At 39.5% G+C, this 24,541-nt stretch overlaps 1 protein-coding gene across 17 annotated transcripts in view; it reads right to left on the bottom strand.

Annotated features, from left to right (window-relative positions):
- Window positions 1-24,541, bottom strand: part of UNC80 (unc-80 subunit of NALCN channel complex) — a 174,940-nt gene that overhangs the window by 31,093 nt on the left and 119,306 nt on the right. For all 17 annotated transcript variants that reach the window (XM_060688149.2, XM_060688156.2, XM_060688157.2 and 14 more), the window contains 12 exons: window positions 22,440-22,541; window positions 20,952-21,132; window positions 20,173-20,441; window positions 19,820-19,954; window positions 18,356-18,494; window positions 16,481-16,577; window positions 15,604-15,774; window positions 10,597-10,689; window positions 6,073-6,108; window positions 5,525-5,743; window positions 1,553-1,753; window positions 839-962 (listed from right to left, as the gene is read on the bottom strand). In XM_060688149.2, coding sequence (XP_060544132.2) covers window positions 839-962; window positions 1,553-1,753; window positions 5,525-5,743; window positions 6,073-6,108; window positions 10,597-10,689; window positions 15,604-15,774; window positions 16,481-16,577; window positions 18,356-18,494; window positions 19,820-19,954; window positions 20,173-20,441; window positions 20,952-21,132; window positions 22,440-22,541 — 1,767 coding nt within the window. The remainder of the gene's footprint in view (window positions 1-838; window positions 963-1,552; window positions 1,754-5,524; window positions 5,744-6,072; window positions 6,109-10,596; window positions 10,690-15,603; window positions 15,775-16,480; window positions 16,578-18,355; window positions 18,495-19,819; window positions 19,955-20,172; window positions 20,442-20,951; window positions 21,133-22,439; window positions 22,542-24,541) is intronic.

Here is a 24,541-nt window from a genome sequence, read left to right as displayed (position 1 = left end):
CCTTCTACGATCCTCCAGACTGTAATCAAAATCATTTCAAAAGATCAATAAAAATGCCAACTAATTTAAACCAGCACTGTATATAGGGTACTTATTCCAATTTATTAGCTTTCATTTTAACCTTATAAAAACTCAATATTTTTACCCATTAAGTTTGTGCTAAAATGACAGTTATTGTTACATTAAGTATTCTAGCTTCTTTCATCTTTTTAAATTGAAGAGATATCACACCCGTGAAAGATTTACCTATTCTGGAATTGTCTTTCATGTCAGCTGTAATTATAGCAGTTTTATGCATGTCAAGGGCATACCAGGTCAAACTGATGTTCCTTAATACAGTCTAGAAATATCCAAGTTAAAGAGTCAGGAGGATCTGAACATCATACAAAGACACTGCAAACTTTCTTTAAACTATGAATGTTATAAATGGCAAAACAATTTCATTCCAGTAATTTGTTAAGAATTAATGTCCTTTTGCATTATTTTTACAAGGTGAGGCTGAATAATGTCTCCAGGGTCCCACACTTCTTTTCAACTCCTCTGCCAGGTGAATGCAGGCGTGTGCAGTATCCACCACCCCACTCTCCAACTTGCAGCCCTCAACTCTCAGCGCAACATGCAGAAGTGGATTTTCAGAGTGGTGCGTGGAAAGTAGCCGAAACCAGTCATTGGATTATGGGTTTCTTTTTCATTCTCTCCCCATGCACCACTTTGAAAATGTACTTCATTATGTCTGGTGTTATTCAAGGAAGTTCTTTCTAGGAGTGCTGAACAGGGAGTTTGTATTGTAGAAGGGAGCTTGGCAAATGTGTAGGAGATTGCCGTTTTATTTACTCACCAAATTGACACAGACATTGATCAGTGACCTAAGATGAGGCAGGAAGGATATGATTGGCTGCCTCTGAAGTGTCAAACAAACCCCTTCAATCAAATTGCTGGCAGGCTCCCATTCAACCTGTCTCCTAGAATACAACGGTAGGTGGCATTAAATGGTTAGCCTAGAAAAAGGCGACTGAGAAATAGGAACACCAAGGAAAGTTCAAGATAAAGATCTCAGATGGCAATAACCAGTATCTCAGTGTGATCATTTTACCTGTTATTCAGAAGGATAATGGAATATAAAACATTGTAGAAAAAAGTGAAAGTGTAAAATGCTCAAATAACCAGCAAAACATAAATGAGTGAGGAAAAAATGAACATGGGCATATCACACTCCTTACTTTTATAAAGATAAAACCTTGCAAATGAAGCAAATTTCTAATGTCTAGGAGATAGGTGTTTACAATCAGCCTTTCTGTACTGAGAAAAGCTCTGAATATTCTGAGAAATTCAATTCAACGTGTAGAGGTTTTATTCTCTCAACAATATCACTGTTTATTGAACTCCAGTGTTTGCTAAATAAAGCTCTTTGAGACTCAGAACAGACTTTCTCTGTATATTTTTAAATATTTACTGAAGGAATTCAATGTAGCGAACATTATCAATAATAATAATAATAATAATAATAATAATAATAATAATAATACCCTTCCTTCGTGGCTTACACACTTACCTCAAAGTAGGCATCTTGTGAATTTTATTGAACATACGATCCAGTCTTTTCAAGATGAGGATAAGGGCAGGCCTCACTGCCTCAGCTGTCCAGTCAGTGATGGGCAGCATTTCCATGATGTACCGGCGGAGCCCTCGGCTCTCCATTGTTTGGGTATCATAAGGTGCCAGCTTCAAAAGGGAATGTGCAATCTCTGCCAATCTAAAACCATTGCTCATTAAGAGGAAAATCTGGATTTTGTCACAGGAGCTCTTTTGAGAATGTGCATGAGCGTTTAATGGAAAAACTCACTCTCAATAAATAAATGCTACATAGTCCCAAAAGATAACTGATAATCACACTGGTGATTCTCACGGTCTGATGCAGCCTTTTCATTCTGATGCACTCTAGAGATGTGGCAACCTAAAGACTATGATAGTAAAATAATATAGGAATTTGCTATCAGGAGGACACAATGGGCTAAGGAAATCTGACCTTAAATATTTAACATTATTACATATTTTTCTATATTAAATATTTTTCTGAAATGTAAAAATATTTATTTAAATGAACCATGCATATAGGTACCTAAATAATATAATGGCTTAAATAAATAATAGTATTTCTTATATCCATACTGCTTTCTTAATAATTTAGTTACATAGTAGATTTACTAGATAGAGGAACCATATTATATATAGTCATCCACTTACAAGTACAAATGAACCCAGAAATTCTAAGCAAGATAGTTGTTAAGTGAGTTTTGCCCCATTTTATGATCTTTTCGCCACAGTTATTAAGTGAATCACTGCAGTTGTTAAGTTAGCAACACAGTTGTTAAGTGAAACAGGTTTCTCCATTTATTTTGCTTGTCAGAAGGTGATCACATGACTCTGGGACAGTGCAATTGTCATAAATACATGTGGTTGCCATGGTTCCAAATTTTGATCACGTGACCATGGGGATGCTGCAATGGTCATAAGTGTGAAAAATGATCATAAATCACTTTTTCAGTGTTGTTGTAATGTTCAAATGGTCACTAGGTGAATGGTTGGAAGTTGAAGACTACCTGTATTCATTACTTAGTTTTATATATTATATGCAATACTATATAAAATTATTATCTTAAGGATGGGAAAATACTACAGCAGTGTAATAGAGCAGAATGTTAATGTGTTGCCATAGTACTGATCCCTACTTATCAAGTTTTATCATAATGTGTTGTTTAATCATATACATGTGATTTGGTATTATCTTAAGCATAATTAAACCTATTTATCTAATTTTCAGACATTTCTGATATTTTGAGTATTAGAAGACAAAATCAATGTTATCCACTAATCTGTTAATACAACAAAAGAATGTTTTCCCCTTAGGAAAACTGAAGGAACCATGAAGTTAATTTTAATCAGAGCATATATCTTGCAATATTCTACTATTATCCAATCCAAGAAAGCTTATTCTAATAATAGAAATGCATATGCATTATAACTGCTCTACAGTTCAATCTTCTCAAGTATCAATGACAGCTTGTTCCCAGGAGCTTCATTTTCCCTTTCTGGGAAGACAGAAGCAATATCTCCCTTGGAATACAAAGAGGCAGTGGCAACTGTAGAGATAGATTCCCTATGGACATTATTACCATAAGGAATTAGTTTTGGCTTTCCCTTATCCATATATTTTTTGCTCTTCTGGTCATGGCACAATTTGCTAATCTTACCTCTCTGGCTGGAATCATGAGTAGAAGGAAGAAGAGGATAAAGAGAAGGAGTAAGTATAGCAATGGGGAAGAACCTAAATTTTAGACCTAGCAATAGTTACTTCTCTTTATTTTTGAAATGTGTTTGGTCCCTTATTGTCTGTATTGTTGGACATGAATTTGCTTAGCAGATTGAAATAAAAAACATTTGGGACTGCCCCCTCTGGTATAGAAGAGAGAGAGGAGGTTCTCATTTCTACAGGGTGATAGGAGTAAATGGGAAACTTAAGCCAGGTCAAGAAACAAACACCACAGAGATTTTAGGATGCTACTTGATCACTATAGGCCATAATAAGAAAATCTGGAAAACCCACTAGAGATTCTCTCTGTCCCATTTTATATCAAACAAAAGCTCTTCCTTCCCCAAAGTCAGTTCATATTCTTTTACAGAAAGAGTGGCAGACCCATGCTGCAAAATGGTGGATACGAGAAGCTAGATGCTCTATGAATTGGGATCACTGGATGCACTGCCACCAGATATATTCCTGTTCTTTGATTTCTCAGCTCTCTAAAATTAAGGTCTACCTGGTGGAGGATAGGATTGTGTGCCTGAAGGTTTCCTACCGAGTAGTCACCCAACCTCTTGGTGGCCTCCTGGCTTCCTGGCTTTTTAAGGGATGCTGTGACTAAGATTCATCTGATACATAGTTCACTGCCACTGAAGGCTCCACTCAGAGATAGGATTGTTTGAAAATGCATAATCTGAAGATGGATGGAATCAAGGAAATAAATATTCCCCCCATTTTTTAATCAGCACAAAAGTTCTCAAACTGATAGGATGCCTCGGTTTTCCCAGAAAGCAGAATCAAGACTGATGGATCTTATTTTCTATAACTATGAAGGAAAGGGAAAGGATCATCGCTGCTGAAATGAAAACCGTATTGACTTTATTTATTTTCTTCAACCAAAATCTCTATATCTAAATATATTTCTGCAAAAATTTATCTATATCTCAGAGTGGCAGGTTATATGTTCCTGACAACCTTCCAATTATCTGTCTTCAGGGATAAAAAAAAGTCATAAATATAAATGGCAACCAGGCTGATGATGCAGTAACAAAAAATACACCCTGAATGATTTCCTGAAAATATACTTAGCTGAGTTTTACACACAGAAATGACAAGATTTATAATTATAAATTTCAGCTAAAGCAGTGGTTCCCAAAGTGGGCGGTACCACCCCCTGGGGAGCGGTGGGATGACTTAGGGGGGGCGGTAAGAGGCAAGGCAGGGGGGTGCTAGAGGCAAAAGGGGCGGCAGGGGGGCACTAAGTGGCAAGGAGGGGATCTGGGAATGGGTGTGAATTCATCCCACAGCCCTCTCCATCCCCTCCTCTGTGAAATTGCTTTCTCCCACTCGCTGGTGGTCAGCAAATTCAAAAGGATCCCCCAGCTGAGAATCACTGCTCTAGATTGGTTGATTCAGGGGATTTCTTTAGTATTAACTAATAGTGTTAGCTATTTTTGTTACAGGGATAGATTTGTATTGGACCAGCCTGCAGGCTTCCCAAAGGCTCTGCGCATCCTGTTTTTGCGAAAAACGGGTCCGTTTTTCACAAAAACGGGACATGCGGGGCAAGGCTTCAGGAGGCCAAAAATGGCTGTATTCCGTGTATTTTACTGTTACTATCTTCCTTAGTGGGTCGTGCAAACCACTATTCCGAACAATGCTATTTATACGGGGTGGGGGTGGGGGCAGTGGTGGGTTCCCCCAGTTCTCACCGGTTCTATAGAACCGGTAGTAAAACCAGCAGGAGGCCCCACCCACCGACCCCGACATCACCAAAACGCTTCCGCACATGTGCAGAAGAACGTGTGCATGGGTGAGCGAAGTGAGCGTGCGCGCGTGGCCCTGCTGCAAACAGGTAGTAAAGGTAAGTAGAACCCACCCCTGGGTGGGGGGCACTGAGGATGAGTTTGTAGTACCAAGGGGGTGGTGTACTGAAAAAGTTTGGGAACCACTGAGCTAAAGGATGATGCTGCGGGTGTTTACACCAGAACAGCTTTTCCGTTGTGACTTTATTTCTTGGTATCCACAATATTTGAAGTATTTAGATCAGATTTCCCTTTTCCTTTTTACGATATTACCTGAAGTAATTTGGAAAAGAAAAAATCTTATTCTACTTACAATTGAAAGAAGCTTATAATTCTGTATTGTATATTATAGTGAATAGTTGTCATACACACGTATTGCTAAGGGACAAGTCAAATATTTATGGACATTCAAAAATAATACCTCATATGAGACTTAACATCCAGCAGCTCTAAAGAAGTCACCCTGGGCTCTCCAGCCAGGTTCTGTAAGATCTTCAGTCGGGGGCCACAGTGTTTGTAGAACTCAGTGCATATATTCAGTAGGGACTCACGAGGTCGCCGAAACTCTTCTCTAGCAATCCGTTCATCCAGCTCCTCCCGCTGGATGCCTTGGCCTTCCTCTAGCAAATGAAGATTTTCTCTGAACATAACAAACAGGAAATGCAGAATATGGAAATCAAGAGAAAACAATGGGCTGATATGTGATATCATTGTCATGAATCCTGCCTGCTAATGGAACGTACCTTTACAGGAACTGTACCTTTGCAGGGAAATCATTGCTTGATATTTCTCATAAGAGAAGCAGCCAGAGAAGGCAGAAGCTGTTACTTAAGGGACTTTTGGCTGTTTTCTCCTGGTATGGAATCTCTGGTATAAAACCATTCAAAATAAAGCCTAGTTTGGGAAGATTGTATTAAAGGAATGTATTACAAATTCTAAAGAAAGAGGCTGGCGGCAATATTCCAGTACCTGATAAAATGCAGTTTGGCTCCTTGCTCTGGATACCTAGAATTTAGAAGACAAAAACAAAGACAGAGGAATTCAAAAATCATAAGGCAAGGTACACTTTGGTCTAGATCAAATACTCACAATACATGCAGTAGCAATGGAAGAATGAGGGGATGCTTTCCTCTTCATGTCCACCCTCCTGATAACACCTGTTTTGTATGTGAAGCAATTTCCTCTTGCACAAGAATCATATTTGGATGTGGTGCTGTATGTGCATGAAATCTAATGCACTAACCCCATGCTAGATTGCTGTTCTGCGCATTTCTTTGAGATAACAATAGCTCTGTTTAGACCTACATAATTTGGACTTAATACACACGCAGCTCTATTTAGTATTATGTTTGCCAATGATTAGCTGTGACTATGGACATATCTAGTGAGCACAGAGGAAAACAGCATCTCGGTCTGTTCACAAGAAGAAAAGAGCTTTGCTTTCTAATGGGGAAACATTTCTATACAAACTGTAGCATGTCACTGAATCACACATACTTGGAAGAAAGTCCAAATGAAATTTCAGCAGAAGAAAAGGTGCGAGGGCTTTCCTTCAGGTACTACATTTAAGGTTATTATGTAGGAATCATTAAATTGATTGCCTCATATTCATAAATATTCATTAGCTACCAGAGTAGGCATAAGTTATTTAAAAGTCTAGACAAAATCACAAAGAATAAAGTCTAGCAGTGGCTTTTTAACCACTGTAATTAAAAACAGTATTTTAGTTCATGAAAGTTATCCAATTATGATATATTGTTTAAACTAATGTAAATTTCCATATAATTTCCAATTTCCAATAGGCAGATGGAAAAGGAGATAATTTTCACAAATTTCTTCCTGTGCAATCCCATCATCTGTTTCTGCTTAGAGCAAAAGCTTGTGGTAGAATAATAAAAAAGAATGTTCCCCATATTTTACAAGACCGAACAATTTCTTCACAATGGAGAACAACTCTATGTACAATTATTGACAAGCTAGGGCAGACCTGGGTGGATGACCTGAAGTTTGGTATTGCCAGAATCCTACCCACTCTGTGAGAGAAGCCCTGTGTCTGAAACACATCACAAGGTCAATTGAGAAGCTCCTACTCTAGGTACTCAGAACTACAGGAGTGAAGTCAAAATAAAATGGTTCCATCTTCATCTGGATAGTGGAAGTGGACAGGAAGATGTAGAGAATATATGTCTATTCTGCCATCACATCTAAGAATAATAACATTCAAAAGTTCACCTACTTCTGTCTTCTGCCCCAGTTTAGTATGTCATGAAGTGCATTGAGAAGGACTCAGACCATTCCTCAGGCAGCTGCAAGTTCCAACCCCAGTTCCAGTTTCAGACTAACTTCATTTGTCATACTGCATAGTAGTCTGATTCTTCTCACCCCAGGGCAGTGAGATTGCTAAACTCTGGATATAAGCATATTTTCATGGGGAGATATATTTATAGCAATTGCACTTCAGGTTACTAAATGATAGAAATAAATTTTGACATATGACTGTCTTTTCTATCATGTATTATGTGTCAGATTATTGTGAGTTTTGAACTGGCTTCTGCTAAAAACAAAAATAAAACCCATATTCATTTGCTGGTTTGATCTAATAGGGTAGATCTTATATTCTGTCCCTATCTGTCCCAACATTCATTTTCTTATGCAAATATATATATAGACTACATATATATATAGACTAAATATATATATAGACTACTATGTACAATATATAGACTACGCAAAAAACATTAGTATTAGTAAGGTTTCAACAATACGTTGCAGGGGAGGAGGGGTGTGGCCGGTGCCAGTGGCAGTACAGCAAATTCCAGGGCTCCTGGAAAATGCTGATATCTCAGCTGCTTTAGCGGATCCCCAGGGATCATAGCTGTCCTGTAGGGACAGTGAAGAACGGAAGCACAGGCAGGCATGAACAGAGAGGTTGCAAACTCCCTGAAGTGTTTGTATCAGCCTCTGACCCAGCAGCAAGGGAAGACAGTCTTTAGGAGCTGTCAAAAGCCAGGCGGCCACATGCAAGATAAAGGAGAAAGAACTAGGAGCAATGATGAAACGGAGTATTATCCGAATGAGTGATTGGCCAACTCATAGGTAAGAAGAATTTTTTTAAAAAAAAACTTTAAAAGAGGTCCCAACCTGAAATAAGCAGCTCATTGGCATCCAGGAATTTAAAGCGAAGGAAAAAATAAAAAGAGGAACTTTAAAAACGAAAGCCCTAAAATGAGAACTAACCACCTGGATTTAAATTGGACTTAGAAGAAATTAAGTATAAATATAAAGAAAAGGAAATTGAGAGAAAGCATTTATTTAACAACAAAAGGAACTAATTGAAGAACAGAAAGCACTACTTTTGTAGATTTACAATTGATACTTTTGCCTGGGGATTTGTGGATTGGAGAGAGTCATTTGCTGGTGGAAAAGAAATATTGCACTTAAATCAACGTGAGAAGCCGTATGGGGAGTATTTGTTTAAACAGCTGCAGTAAGACTACAAAAAGAACTTGAAATATTAAAACCTTGAACTGGGGAGACTTAAAAGGACTATTTGAATTGGATACTATTTGGAAAGAAGAAAGAAAACAAAAAAGACATTAAATGGACTTGAATTCGAACTATATATAAGTGAAAATAAAAATAATTTTAAAAGTTATTTCTTCTGAAAATATGGAAAATTGGGAACATGAGTATGAGGAGTTGAGGGAGATGTTGCAAAAGATGCGAGAAGCGTTTAAGGGAAACAAAGAAGTGGAAGACTGGATAGAATACAAAAAGAAAAAATGAGAAAAGAAAAATGAGAAGCAAGAATATAATGTGGGAAAGAAAATAATTGAAGGAAAAAATATAGATGATCACATTGAGATTAAAAGTGATAAAATAAAAATAGAAAGAGGGGAATATCTCTCAAAAAAGAAGAAAAGAGAAGATAATGGGAAAAGAGAAAGGGGGAGAACTAAAAGGGTAACAAAGTTAAAAATTAGAGAAAAGATGCAGGAAGGAGGATATAATAAACACAAAAAGAAGAAGAGGAAGAAAGAAATAAGTGAATGGGAGAAAGGGGAGAAAATATCAAGAAGTGGAATTCAGGAGAGTGTAAAAGAAAATGGTTAAAAGGGGAAAGAAAAAATGTAGTAGAAAGGAATTAAAGCAGTGATATGTTGATTTAAGGGAATGGCATTAGTAGTAGAAGTGGTATGTAAGAAATAAACTGGAATAAATATATAGATTACTGTAAAAGGGAATACTTAATTGGAATTAAGACATAAAATTGAAATGAAAGTAAAGAAATGTGTGCTAAGGATTGAAAAAACAAAGGAAATTGAAGTAAGAAATGAAATTGAAATGTTAAATAAATGATGTAAGAAATTGTTGTAAGTAGACCAGCAGATATACAAATGGTCTATATGTTAAAATATCAAGAAGTAATTGAAATATTAGGAAAAGAGAAAAATAACTATTGAAATGAAAATAAGAGGTGGAAAGTTAATTAAGTTGAAAGATTTTAAGGTAAAAATGAAACAAATTGAAATATAATGTTAAGAATTTTAAAATATGATGGGAATTTTGAGGAATATATACAATAAAAGGAGAGAAAAACAGGGATGCCTGGACACCAGGGGTGGGTTCTATTTACCTTTACTACCGGTTCGCAATGGGGCTGTTCGCATGCGCTTGCTTGCTTCGCTCGTGCATGTGCTCTTCTGCGCAAGCGCAGAAGCTTCTGCGCATACACAGAAGCATTTTGATGACATCAGGGTCAGTGGGCGGAGCCCCCCGCCGGTTTTACTACCGGTTCTATAGAACCAGTGCGAACCGGGGGCAACCCACCACTGCTGGACACCATAGAAAAAAAGCACTGAATTGAAAATGAATACAGCAATAGAGAGAGATAGAAGAAGGAGTAGGGAGATTGAAGGAAGGGAGAAGGAGAGAGTGGAACAGAAGAAAGGGAAGAGGAGAGGAAGAAAGGAAAGGGGAATAAGAGTAGGAGGAAAGATTAGATGGGGGAGGATAGGAGGAGGGGGAGAAAGGAAGGGGAATAGGAGAGGAGGGAAGAAGAAGGTAGGAAGGACAAAAGAAGGGAGGGAGAGGAAGAGAAAGAGAAGAAAGATTGCTGTAAAACAAAAAAGATGAAATGGAACAAAGGCATCCCCGAACACGTTTAAATATATTAAGATAAAGATTGAATTAATAAAAAATAAAATTAAGGAGAATGTATATGATTAAGAATAGAAAAAATAGAATTTGAGGGTGAAAGAAGATACTGTTTAGAAAAATAAGAATAGAAAAATTAAGATTTGATTAATAAATATGGAAAAAGAACACTTTGGCACAAACTGTAACTAAGTAAAATATATTTGAATATGATGAATTATATATATATGATATGGTCAATATTCTATTTCAAAAATATGTGGGTGTGCATGGGGGGGCGGAACCAATAAAACTTGTCAAAAAAAAACATGTTGCAGGGCAGCCTCTGTTAAATACCTGGTATTTGTTCCAGCTGACATAGTATGGTTAGCAGAAGTGGTTCCTTTATGGCCTTGATCACAGCGACTCATCTGAGGTGCAGTCATTGGCCTGTTAATGGCAATAGTAGTAGCAGTACAGTAATTAGTAGAAGTAATAGAAGAATCTTAATATTAGAAAAGCTATTTGGGTCTCCTCTGCTTAAATTAAAATTAAAGCTTCAACTTGTCGAGCCTCAATTTAACATATCCAGCAAAGTGGAATTCACCACCTTACTCATCAACTGACCTCACTGCCAGATTATTCTTAGAGCTGGGAAATTATTCTAAATTTCAACTGGAATTAGCCAACCCATATCTTAAATCTATTATTCAATATTTATTATCAAATTTATTTTTATTATCAAATTTATAGACTGCCCTTCTCCTGAAGGACTCAGGGTGGTGTACAACCAAAGTAAAAAACATAGATACAAACATTAAAAGCAATTTAAAAAGATATATATAAATTTGGCCCCAAAGTTAAAAAACAATAACAAAACATATTAAAAACATTTAAAAAGCATTAAGCCAGCCCGGCTTGCTGAAAAAGGAAGGTCTTCAGGGCACGGCGGAAGGCACCGAGGTCTTGAATTCTGGGGGCAGTTGATTCCAGAGAGCAGGTGCCCCCACAGAGAAGGCCCTCCCCCTGGGGGCCACCAGTCTACATTGCTTGGCCGATGGCACCCTGAGGAGGCCCTCTCTGTGGGAGCGCACCGGTCGGTGGGAGGTCGTTGGTGGCAGCAGACGGTCTCGAAGGTATCCAGGTCCTATGCCATGGAGCGCTTTAAAGGTGATGACCAATACCTTGAAGCGCACCTGAAAGACCACTGGGAGCCAGTGCAGCTCACGCAGGAGAGGTGTTATGTGGGAGCGCCATACAGCTCCCATCACTACCCGCGCGGCCGCATTCTGGACCAGCTCAAGTCTCCGGGTGCTCTTCAAGGGGAGCCCCATGTAGAGAGCATTGCCATAGTCCAGGCGAGAGGTGACGAGGACATGAGTGACTGTGCACAAGGAATCCCAATCTAGGAAGGGACGCAACTGGCGGATCAGGCGAACCTGACAGAAGGTCCCCCTGGCCACAGCCGTCAGATGTTCCTCCAAGGACAGCTATGTATCCAGGAGGATGCCCAAGTTGCGGGCCCTTTCCGTGGGGGCCAACGACTCCCCTCCAATAGTCAGTGATGGAGTCAACTGACTATATCAGGATGCCGGGAACCACAGCCACTCAGTCTTGGATGGGTTGAGCCTGAGCCTGTTCCTCCCCATCCAGATCCGCATGGCCTCCAGGCACCAGGACATCACTTCAAGGGCATTGTTGGGGTGGCTCGGGGTGGAGATGTACAGCTGGGTCTCATCAGCGTACTGGTGGCACTTCACCCCGAAGCCACAGATGATCTCACCCAGTGGTTTCACATAAATGTTGAACAAAAGGGGCGAGAGAACTGACCCCTGAGGCATCCCACATATGAGGCGTCTCGAGGTCGACCTCTGCCCCCCTGCCAACATGAACTGCGACCAGTCCGAGAGAAAGGAGGAGAACCACCGTAATACAATGCCCCCCATCCCCAACTCTTCCAACCGGCGCAGCATGATACCATGGTCGATGGTATCAAAAGCCGCTGAGAGGTCTAACAGGACCAGAACAGAGGAGCAAGCCCTGTCCCGAGCCCTCCAGAGATCGTCTACCAATGCGATCAATGCCACTTCCATGCTGTATCTGGGCCTGAAGCCCGACTGGAATGGATCTAGATAAGACGTTTCCTCCAGGTATTGTGGAAACTGTCATGCGACCACACTCTCAACAACCTTCGCAACAAAGCGAAGGTTGGAGACAGGACAATAGTTGGCTAACACTGCCGGGTCCAGGGAAGGCTTCTTGAGAAGAGGCCTCACCACCGCCTCTTTCAAGGCTGTGGGAGGTAACCCTCACTCAATGAAGCATTGATAATTCCCTGGAGCTAGCCTTGTGTAACCTCCTGGGAAGCCAGTACTAACCAGGAGGGACACGGGTCCAATAAACATGTGGCTGCACTAAGTCTCCCCAGAGTCCTGTCCACGTCATCAGGGGTCACAGAGTCAAACTCTTCCCAGATAACATTCTCAAGACTATTCCTTACCACCCTGCCTGAATCTACCCAGTTAGAGTCCAAATCCCCCCAAATCTGTGCGATTTTGTCATGCAGATATTGTCCAAATTCCTCAGCCCTGCCTTCCAGGGGATCCTCCCGCACTCCCAGATGTAACAGGGAGCGGGTCACCCTGAACAGGGCAGATGGACGATTATCTGATGATGCAATAAGGGCGGAAAAGTAATTAAACTTTGCTGCCTTTATCGCCACTAGGTAGGTCTTAATATGCGATCTTACCAGTGTTCGGTCAGATTCAGAGAGACTGGCCTTCCAACCGCTCTCTAGGCGTCTTTTCCGGCACTTCATCTCCCTCAGCTCCTCGGTAAACCATGGAGCCCCACGGGATCGGCACCGGGTCAGAGGCCGCAAAGGCACAACTCAATCTAGAGGCCCCCCCCAGCCGCCTGGTCCCAGGCAACTACCAGGTCATCGACCGAGTCGTGTGCCAGGTCCTCAGGAAATGGCCCAAACTCCGTCTGGAACCTATCTGGATCCATCAGGCGCCTCGGGCGGACCCATCTTATCAGTTCCGCCTCCCTGCGGCGGGGTGTAGCGGTTCGAAGGTCCAGGCGAAGGAGCGAGTGATCTGTCCATGACAAGGGTTCCATTTCTATATCCCTTATAAGAAGACCACCCAACCACTGGCCAGAGACAAAAATCAAGTCCAGAGTGTGTCTCCCCCCCTGTGAGTGGGGCCATGAACTAACTGGGTCAGGTCCATGGCCGTCATGGAAGCCATGAACTCCTGGGCCATCTTGGACGTTTCACCAACAGATGGCAGGTTGAAATCACCCATGACCATAAGCCTGGGTGTATCAACTGCCACCGTGGCTATCACATCGAGTAGCTCAGATAGGGCCGTTGCCACATGGCAGGGAGCCAGGTACATTAGCAACAAGCCCATCTGAACCCCATGACCCCACCTCACATCCAGCAATCTGTGGCACAATGGTCTCCCTCGGACCAAGACCTTCTTTTATAATAACCGCCAACCCCCCCCGCCCCTACCCTGGGCCCTCAGCTGATGGAATGCTCTGAAGCCTGGTGGGCACATCTCAACCAGAGGGACCCCTCCCTCCGGGGCCAACCAGGTCTCCATAATACCCGCCAAGTCCGCTCCCCCCTCCTGTATAAGATCATAAAATGAGGGGGGCCTTATTTACCACCGACCTGGCGTTGCACAGCATCAGCCGAAGGCCCAGGTCCTGAGTATCTGTGCAACCTAGTACCCGAGAGGAGCACTGGGGACCGGGGTGCGCAATTGCTCTCAAACAGCAAGTGCGCACCCCCGGCACCTGATATGGCCCCCTGCTCCCGCCGTATCTGCCCCTCCCATCCACCAGCCCCTCGTCCTGCACCCTCCAAACCATTACCCCATGCTGGGCTTGGCTCCGACCTTGGTGGATTACCCCCCCCATCCCCCTTGGTCGCCTTCCCAGTTCCCTGTAAAAGATCGTTAAAAACCCTGATTAAAAAACCCCTCAATTCCTGCTTTAGAACATGCCACCTCTCGGGGCTCCAAAGCCCGTCCTTAAGGTAGGCCTTCGATAGAGTGGAAGGCCACCACCGTGAGAGGGGAGCATCTTGCAGCGCAAGCAGATCCGCCAAGGTGTAAGCCATATAAGTGTGACGAGGTAAGGGAGAGTCACTCTGGGTGTCAGTGATGGTCCTAGAGGTGCGAGATGGCAATACGGTTGGATATGAGCAAACTGGAGCCCCTCACTCTCTCACAGCGATGGGGCGTCTGGATCAAATAGCTGCAGTGCAGGCAAATGGCCACAGCCGTTCTCTCACAGCGGCTGGATGACATAAGGCCAGCAGAGTTCAACTCTTTTCCTGCAGATGGAGCAGCAGCCATTGTCCAGGACTCTCAGTTTCTCCCTCCGAACCTGCAATCTCCCTTCCCCCACGCCAAGGCCAAAAGGCGGTAATCGGGATAATATCCTGCCTTCAGAAGCAACAGGAAACAGGTCTTTGACTTTTTTAATGTAATCTTTTTTCAGGTATTTGAAGAGGACGATCATGTCCGTACTCTCAATTTTCTCAAACTGAACAGTTTCAGTTCCTTCAATCTCTCTTCATAGGCCTTAATTATTAATTATCTCATTCCTTCTAAGTAAGGCCTCCAGAATCAACATAGAACTCACAATACTGTCTGACTATATAAATAAAATAATAAAGTAGAACTGTTATTTCTTTTGATGTGGAAACTGTTTTTATTGATGCACCCTCATTAGTCTTTTTGTGTTATAGTAGTCTTTTTGGCTGATCCTGAAAAAGCTAAGAGGGACAGACTTGGAAAGAACTCCAGGAAACTATGGAGATACAGGACATTGTTTGAACTAAATAAGTAAACAAACAAGCCAATAATCACACTATAAATAGGCAATTCCAAAATGACAATACTCATACATGTCTCAAGAGTCAAGCTCAACCTAGGAAACTGTTTATCTTTATGTGCATTTATCTTTATTAAATGTCATTGTATTACTTTGTGGAAAAGGAGGAAAATAAATTCTGGATGGCAAATGCTGAATCTGCATTAATTAATCTGTGATTAAAATCCATCAGATAGATCCTACTTTGACACTCCCCCTCACCTCTGGTTTAATTTTCTGTGAAATAGATTTGGTGAGGACTTAATTTTGAAATAAATAAATGCAACCTTCTATATTTTATAATGCGGATGTGAATATTGCTCATTTAAATTCTTGTTCTTGTATGTACATACATACATTATACAAAGATATAATGGCATACAATTGTTTTCACCATGGGCAGGAACATAAAATTCTCATCTTTTTTCTCCTTGGACCCTTGCAAGGTCATGGCAAGTAGGTGGTATAGCTCACCGAGTAAGAACTTCCACACTGTACAAAAGTGCTTGCAAGGATGTTGCAAGAGCAGCTGTAGCAGCAATCTCTTCTCGAGCAGCTGTCACGGTTTCCACTTGGGAGGTTTGCCTCTTAAGTTTCTGCAAATAACAGGGCACTAGAGCTTCAAGGACCATCAGCATCTGAAGACTGAAACAATGTAGATCATGTAACAATGCTATCAATGTGAGGTTATATCCGGAAGTACAATACCCCTCTCTTCAGGAGAAACCCATTTTTGTCTGCAGGAAAGGGGACTGTGCACAGTACTCTGTGGCTAGTTATTGTGAATATTAGGACACCATCACAGTCAGAACAAATTTGAACCTGCAAAAAAAAAAATTCTTGTTTTTTTTTTAACAATAACAACTTCTTCCAAAAAATGTAATAACATGAAACAGGAAGTAACTGAAAAAAATGTTAAACATCAAGACAGTTTGAGAAGGCAAAAAGTGGGAGATGTTTGTTTCCAGAGTGGTGTGGTTGAAGCAACCAGCAATAAGTGATTTTTCCCTGTTACTCAGAGAAGCCAGGCATCATCTAACTAAGTTCTATGGCTAAACCTGAGAAAGAATAAGCACTGAGGAGACAATGAACATAGGCAGAAATTTAAAGGCCAGATAGAATAATCTTTATACCTGGAAATAGTAATGACCTTCCAATCATTAGACATAGAGACAAAATTTAATTTCAGGGAAAGAATAAATAAAAGAAAAAGAAAAGTCCTTGAATAATCCTTAAAACAAGAGGAATGTTTTAAACAGTTTAATAAATGTATTGTGCAAAGTTAAAATATATAAATTTGAATGATAGATTGTTATCATACTTGTTTGAAAATGCAAGAAATAGTTGTTACCTTCTGAAAGACTCAGGTGCATATGCCACAACTGTTACACATAACTTGATGGCTTCACTGATTGAAAATGTCAGGTCCTCATTGCCATAACAGAAATCTGAAATAGATACAAAATAGAACATAAGTGTTGTGGCCCGCCAGCAGCCTGCACAGATTGTGGCTGATCCTGACGATGAGGAGGCTGGTGTGGTGTCACACCAGCAGCCTGTGTAGCCGGCGCTCGAGTCGGACAGCGAGGAGGCTGAAGAGGATGTGGTGCCAGAGGCAGAGACTCAGCCAGGGCCTTCAGAACCTCCAGAGGCTCCTTCAAGTTAAGGAGCCTCTTCTAAATGATCGAGCACACAGGGCTGCCAAAAGGCAGGAGTGGCTACTCAGGAGGAGGTCTCCTCGAGAGTAAGGCTTGGGGCTAATTGGCCACTCCCTTAGCCTATTTAAGTTCGCTCACAGATAGCACACACTGCTGGAAACAACATTTAATTACTACGCAGAGCATTTTGAGAGTGAGTTTCTTGTTATATCTTGGTTTCTGGGCTGGTTGCCAACCTTTGTCAGACTTTGTTTATTCTCTGTAATTCATAGCAGGCTGATAAGGACATTTGCACTGAAAGCCTGTATTTAAAAAGGGGTCTGTTTGTATTAAGCAGAGTTTTTGGAGCTTTGTGTGTGTCACACTCTTTGGGATCCAGAGCTGGAGAAGAACAATAACAGAGTATGAACAATATGAAATATTGTATCATGAGAGATAAAATCAACTAATTCCTGTTCAATCTCTATCTGTACATTTATACAATACCTATACATTGTATCAAAGTAGACTGGATCATTAGCGATATATCATTAATTCTATTAAAATTCCTTTCACTTTAGAATTTAAGGCTGCCTTTTGCATAGACATTCATCTAAAAAAAAAAGTTAGCAGCACTTCTGAATAAATATGGATAGGATTACCTGATCAGGCTGGCCCTATTACTATTTATTTGGCACTTAACTCCACTGAAGACTGTAGTTCGAGGAAACATGTTATTATGTGACTGCACAGTAAAATTAACTAGGAAAATTCATTAAAACATAGTGAGAATTACTTCCAAGAAAACTTTTAACATTAGAAAATATAAAGAACAAGATACAGTACAAGAATATAAAATAAAGAATATAAAATCCTATAGGTAGAAACAATTTATATAATACAATTGTAAGCCAGTTTGGACCTCTTTAGAATTTTGTTTCTTTAAAAATTAAAACACAGATAGCCCTCAACTTATGACCACAATTGAGCCCAGAATTTCTGTTACTAAGTGAGGCATTTTGCCCCATTTTACAATCTTTCTTGCCACAGTTGTTAAGTGAATTACTGCAATTGTTAAGTTAGTGACATAGCTGTTAAGTGTATCTGGCTTTCCCATTGACTTTGTTTATCAGAGGGTCACAAAAGATGATCACATGACCCTGGGACACTGCCATCATCAAATATGAGTCAGTTGCCAAACCTCCGAATTTTGATCATGTGAACATGGAGATGCTGCAATGGTCATAAGTGTGAAAAATGGTCATAAGTCACTTTTTTTTTAATGCTGTTGCAACTTTGAACAGTCATTAAATGAACTGTTGTAAGTTGAGGACTATCTGTAAAAGGTTTCTTTGTGGAGGAAAATCATAGGGTTTAAAGCAACGATTGGCTTCTCATTTACTGAATAGGGGCAGACCAGTAGATCCTGCATAGTGTAAGTAACGTAGTATGATCCTGACCATTAAAAAAAAATGTTTAAATTTGTTTTTTATTTAACATTTTAGTGTTTATGTTATCGGAAAGCAGAAATGTATTTATTTCACAAGAAAAATGGCAATTTTTAAAAAACAAATTGAAAATACCAGTACCTAGTGATTTCAGGGGCTTCTCTGCTTTTACCAATTCTAGAATATCTAGGTTGTCAGAAGTATCTCCTTCTAAGGACTGTAGGAGATCAAACAGGCACTGAGCAGACACTCCCTTGCTGGGTCCATTGTATGCAGCATCCTGCAGTGAAGAAAGTAATGTTGTTCTGTTTCTTATTTGTTTATATACTGGATTTCAAGGCTGCCCTGCTCCAAAAACATTCTGGGTAGCTTACAATTTTTAAGAGGATGCGCGATGTTTTAAAAAAAGGAACTTCAATATCCAGTGAAAACCACTTATATTCCACTCATGTGTTTTTGTCAACTGAAGTAAGCAACACCAGTTTTGGATATGTGAGAATTTTATACAAGAGTTACAAACTTTAATCCCTATATATAGAAGATTAGATAACAAAATCTAAGAAATCCCAAGATGGTCTGATTTTGTGAAATGAGCTATGTAAAATCAAGGTGATGAGTGGGCAACCTTGTTGGAGGATGGAACAAATTATTTCATTTTTTATTGTTTTAAATATTTAAATATAAATAAAATAAAATATTGTTTTAAGTGGCTTTCATTAAGAGTTTTAATGGTTTCAGAAACTTTATTAATATTGATGTGTCAACAGGTAATTTTAGAAATTTTAAAACAGTATCTATAAATTGCACAATCAAGTGAGCATCTTTTGAAGAATGTTCACATTTTAACTCCCATTTAGCATGTACAACACAGTCTTCATGGCCTAAACATTTCTAAGTATCAAAATCTGAGATGTGAAGTTGAAGGTGACGGTTCACCACTCCCACTTAGAACTATGCCTTTTCTGTCATGTCCAAATATTCACTTTAACTAGTGCATGCTTAGGCAAAAATGACAGCATTAGAAGATTTTTATTTATGTATAACACCATTTAATTTATGTACAGATGTGTCTCTCCATGTAGGCACAAAAAGCTGAATGTGCAGGGTAATATCAATATTCTGTTAATGGAAGAATGTCAGCCTTGGAGGAGAGAATTTTCTAGAGAGGAGACCAGAATTCCTGAAAATGTGAGCAAGCCTTCAAGGAATAAGTTGTGGGTTCAGAAATGGAAGCTAAAGCTTCTCTGCATAAGACAGTCAGTGGAAAAAAAGCATGCAGGATTGATGTAGGAACCATGTATCATTTCTCCCACCCACTGAAGGACTTTGTTGTTGTTGTTGTTGTCTGGGTGTTCTCAAACTTTGGCTTGTAGCTCCTTAGGAGGTTGCAAGTAATGTTGACCTTAGTGTGGTTGTCAAGATTAATAATCCTAAACTCATGAACTGATTTTCCAGCAGCTTCTTTTTCTGAGCAGAAACACAATGATCAATGAATTGCCCAGAACATTGCAATTCTTTAAATATATTATCATACTTCAATTGCAATTTCAGCATGGTCAGAAAACAATGAAAACAATTTTCATACAGCAGTTGGCTGACACTCACAGGAAATTCCAGAAGTGGAGCAACACTAGCAAACAATTGCAGCACAAAAGGCTTACGATGTAGAATGTAAAACTGACGGCAGGCGAATTCAATTGCTTGACGGAGCTGTGGATTACTCTCATAGTCAGCGTATACCTGGGAAATAAGAAAATCCTTAGGAGTTTTGATTTGTTACCAAGAGGCTGAAGGATCATTTTCAAAAGCTGCACTGTGACTCAAAGCAGTCATGATAAAGAATTAAAGGGGTGCAATGAACAATGAGATCATCAATGGATCCTTCGGAAAGTCTGACCTGGCAGGATAGCCTAATGACTACTTTAGGACTTTCAATTTTCTTTTTTTAAGAAGCTTACCTGCAGCATAGTGGGAAGAATCCACTGGTAACCACTGAGAGAGAAGAGGTGGTTGAAGTGTACAGCTGTGTTGATTACAGTAGCAGCATACTGCCTCAACAATGCGCTGTCCTCTGGATGTAGGATCAGGGCTCCATTAAATACATTCAGGAACAGCATAATTTCATCCCCCCAAGGGAATTCACTGGGCATTCCCAGAAACATCTCTTCTAGCAATTTAATCCATAGGCTTTTCTGAAGTGTATCCAGACCAAACAGTTCCTTGCCAGCTAAGAGAACAAGGAGAACAATGTTATGTTAAAATGCAGTAGCTTATTTTAAAGAGAAATATCAGAGCTTTCTTTAAAAAAAATCTCTAGAGGTATCCATAGACCAAGGTATTAAAATAGGGCTTGCTGCATTAACCTTGATTATTCAAAGAGATCATAGATTCTTGTTCTATTTTGCTAATCTCATATTAAACCCATTCTGTACTATTAAACAATTATGGTGATGCTATCTATGGATATTTAATTGTTTCTAAGCAACCAAATTACAATCTCATTTTGGTGGTTCAGTAGTGTATCAGTAAAATGTTTTCCATATAGTTAGACCTAGTTAGTACTTGTAGGAGATAAAGACAGGAAATCCTAGTACCCTATATTGTAAGCCTAGTAGCCTATATTGGAAAGCAAGATAAAAACATCTTAGAAGAGGATAATGGCAAACCAATTGTTTGCTACTGTCAAAAAATTTAGCCACCTGGAGTCAAGCTCAGCTTGAGGGAGACTTAGTGGTACCTTGTGGATCATTGAAGAGTGAAAATTCTGCATCAATGGCACTACGTGGAAATGAAGGCAAGCGAAGAAGGTCTTCTTGCAACAAAGACACATGGGACTGCTTGTGAGCCACAGGAATCTTCTGAGTCAAAGAAATGAGAAACAACACTCGACCCACTTCTTCTAATTTACGGGTAAATACCTAAAAAAAACAACCAGATAAGGAATTGAGAACTGGGAATAAGTAACTAATTTTAGTTCTATGCTCTATGAGCCGTCACTAAGAACTATCAGAATGAATAAATAATTAGTAATAACTACTCTACATCTAGAACATGGATCTGAAGCAAATAATCTGGAGTGGAAAAAAGAATGGAGAAATTATCATAGTTAGATGGAATATGTTAATGTAATTTAATTAATCTAATTTACAGTGTCACATGTTTTAATTAATTTAATTTATTCATGTTTTGAAAAATAGACTATATGAATATGAATATACATATCAAATATGTATATTTCAGCAACAGGATCTAAACTACATCTCACAAAGAGTTTTGGACTAGCACAAAACATATATCCAAGCAATATTTCCACATAGTGATGGGAATGACTTATCAGGCACAAGCTTATCCATCCTAACTCTCAGCATATTTTTTATTTATTTTATTTATTTATTTATTTATTTTTCAATTTATATACCGCCCTTCTCCCTGAGGATTCAGGGCGGTGCACAGCCAGAATTAAAAACATGAAATACAAATATTAAAAACAATTAAAATATATATAAATTTGGCCCAAAAATTTAAAAAACCACAAACCAATTAAAACATTTTAAAAATTTAAAAATTTCTTCCTAAGCTAGCCCGGCTTGCTGGAAAAAGTGGGTTTTAAGGGCACGGCGGAAGGCACTGAGGTCTTGGAGTCTCCTTATCTCTGGGGGCAACTGATTCCAGAGGGTAGGTGCCCCCACAGAGAAGGCTCTCCCCCGGGGGGTCACAAGCCTACATTGTTTGGCTGATGGCACCCTAAGGAGGCCCTCTCTGTGGGAGCGCACGGGTCGCTGAGAGGTCGTCGGTAGCAGCAAGCGGTCTCGAAGATAGCTTGGCCCTATGCCATGGAGCGCTTTAAAGGTGATAACCAACACCTTGAAGCGCACCCGGAATAATTGAATGGAATAAGCAGAAATCAATAGGTAAATGGACCAATGCATCCCAAAACTGCTTTGAGCTACCATATTATGCACCCACAAATCCAAGAGACTGTCCCAGGAATCTACGTCTAGGAATCCTAGTTTCCTAGATAAGACAATATCTTATTCAATTCAAATATTTTTGTAAATTGTAGCTATTAAGACACAGTATATCTACAGTATCTTGCACCAAAAATATAGAAATGAATAAGCTTGTGGCTTCTGCACCACAAAATATCTTTTAGACCATTCCAAATCATATACCAATATGATAATCTGGTCAGGATGCATCATTTTGATGTTTACTATAAACATACCTGTTTTTGAATGAGTTCTTGCCCCCTTTCTGGATGCATGTGTACCAGATTCAGTTGTGGAGATACTGATCTACGAAATGGGTAAATGTCACGGACATAGGTCTGTGGGATAATTTTAAAAAGCCTGTATTTTATAAATGAATTATATTTCTAGCACATTAGCAAATTGCATTTTCAGAAATAGTCATACTTTTCAGTCATAACAGTATAGTGAAGGAGAAAAATCTCTCCGTTCTGGGTTTTTCTTTTACATAGGTTGATAACTGGTTAAGAAACAGGAGACAGAAAAAGAATAAATGGTCAACTTTCAGACTGGTGATATATGCATAGTGTGAACTCCTAGGGATCAATATTGGGACTGATGGGACTAAGCTGGCAGGCATAGCCAACACCCTAGAAGACAGGCTCAAAATCCAGATGGATTTTGACAGACTTGAACCTTGGGTTCTGTCTAAAAAAATGAAATTCAATGTGGAGAAAAGCAAGGTTTTACACTTAGGCAAGAAAAAGAAGAGGGGGGGGGTGTCAACCAACTGTATAAGTACAGATTAGGTGAAAACTGACTCAATAGTAGTAACTGCAAGAGAGATCTTGGAGTCCTAGTGGACAATCACTTAAATAAGAGCCAGCAATATGCGGCAGCCACCAAAAAAGTCAATACAATCCTAGGCTGCATTAATAGAAGGATAGAATCATGATCATGTGACGCATTAGTACTGCTTTATAAAGCCTTAGTATGACCACACTTGGAATACTGCATCCAGTTTTGGTCACCATAATATAAAAAAGATGTTGAGATTCTGGAAAGAGTGCAGAGAAGAGCAACCAAGATGATTAGGGCCCTGGAATCTAAAACATATGAAGAATGGTTGCAAAAATTGGGTATGTATAGTCTAGTGAAAAGAAGGATTAGGGGAGACATGATAGAAATGCTTCAATATTTGAGGGGCTGCCACAAAGAAGAGGGGGTCAACCTGTTTTTCAAAGCATCAAAAGGCAAGGCAAGAAATAATGGGTGGAAACTAAACAAGGAGAGAAGCAATTTAGAATTAAGGAGAAATGTCCTAACAGTGAGAACAATCAACCAGTGGAACAGCTTGCCTTCAGAAGTTGTGGATGCTCCATCACTAGAGTCTTTTAAGAAGAGACTGGACAGCAATATGTCTGAAATGGTATAGGATCTCCTGCTCAAGCAAGGGATTGGACTAGAAGATTTCCAAAGTCCCTTCCAAATCTGTTATTCTATAGTTTAATCTATGGATTTCTCCCCCTTATATAGAAATGGTATAAAAAGTGAGAGTTGAGCAATGTACTACATTTGCTGATAATACCATAGTATTTAGAGTGGTAAAATATAAAAGGGATTGTGAGAATCCTCTCAAGAACCTCTCCAGAATGAAGCAATGAGCTTCAAAATGGCATGTAAAATTATGCATATTAGCCCAAAATATCCAAGTTTCATTGAAATATGAATGGGATTTGAATTGCTAGTGATTGATCAAGAAAGGGGTCTTTAAAAAAGACAATTTCATGTTTGGAACCATTAGGAAAGCAGTTGAAAATAGAACTGCAAATAGAATAATGCCCTTATATAAATCTGTGATTACAATATCTGTCCCCAATTATAAATAAATTTCACCACTGGAAAGTAAGACATAAATTATCATTTCTATTGAAGGCAGACTCTCCTCCCCTGGTAAGGGCTATCACTCGCTATTTTAAAAGGATGACAGCAATACGAGCCAGTTATATCGAAAAGAATTTCATTGATTGTAAGAAAGATGAGCTGAGTTAGAGAGGAGCTATCTTATTTGGGTTATCTAGTTTTGGAAATCTAGTTATTGAACTTCAATATTGTTAAATTTTAAATGTCATATATCATATATTTTTAGACTGTTATTTCTGTAACTGTTTGTTTTATCTTTTTCTTTTTTTTTTCTTTTTTTTGAAAAGGCCTTCGGGCTATTCAAAAAAAGAACTGACAAATCTGTGGTGAGATTATATTTGGAATATTGTATATACCATTTCAGACAAATGGTTGTCCTATCTCTTAAAAACTTCCAGTATTGGAGAACTCACACTTTCAGGGCCCGTACATATTA

This window comes from Pantherophis guttatus, chromosome 1, assembly GCF_059756535.1.
Source record: "Pantherophis guttatus breed Tessera chromosome 1, ASM5975653v1, whole genome shotgun sequence".
Lineage (NCBI taxonomy): Eukaryota > Metazoa > Chordata > Lepidosauria > Squamata > Colubridae > Pantherophis > Pantherophis guttatus.
This window is presented reverse-complemented; position numbering and strand designations above follow the sequence as displayed.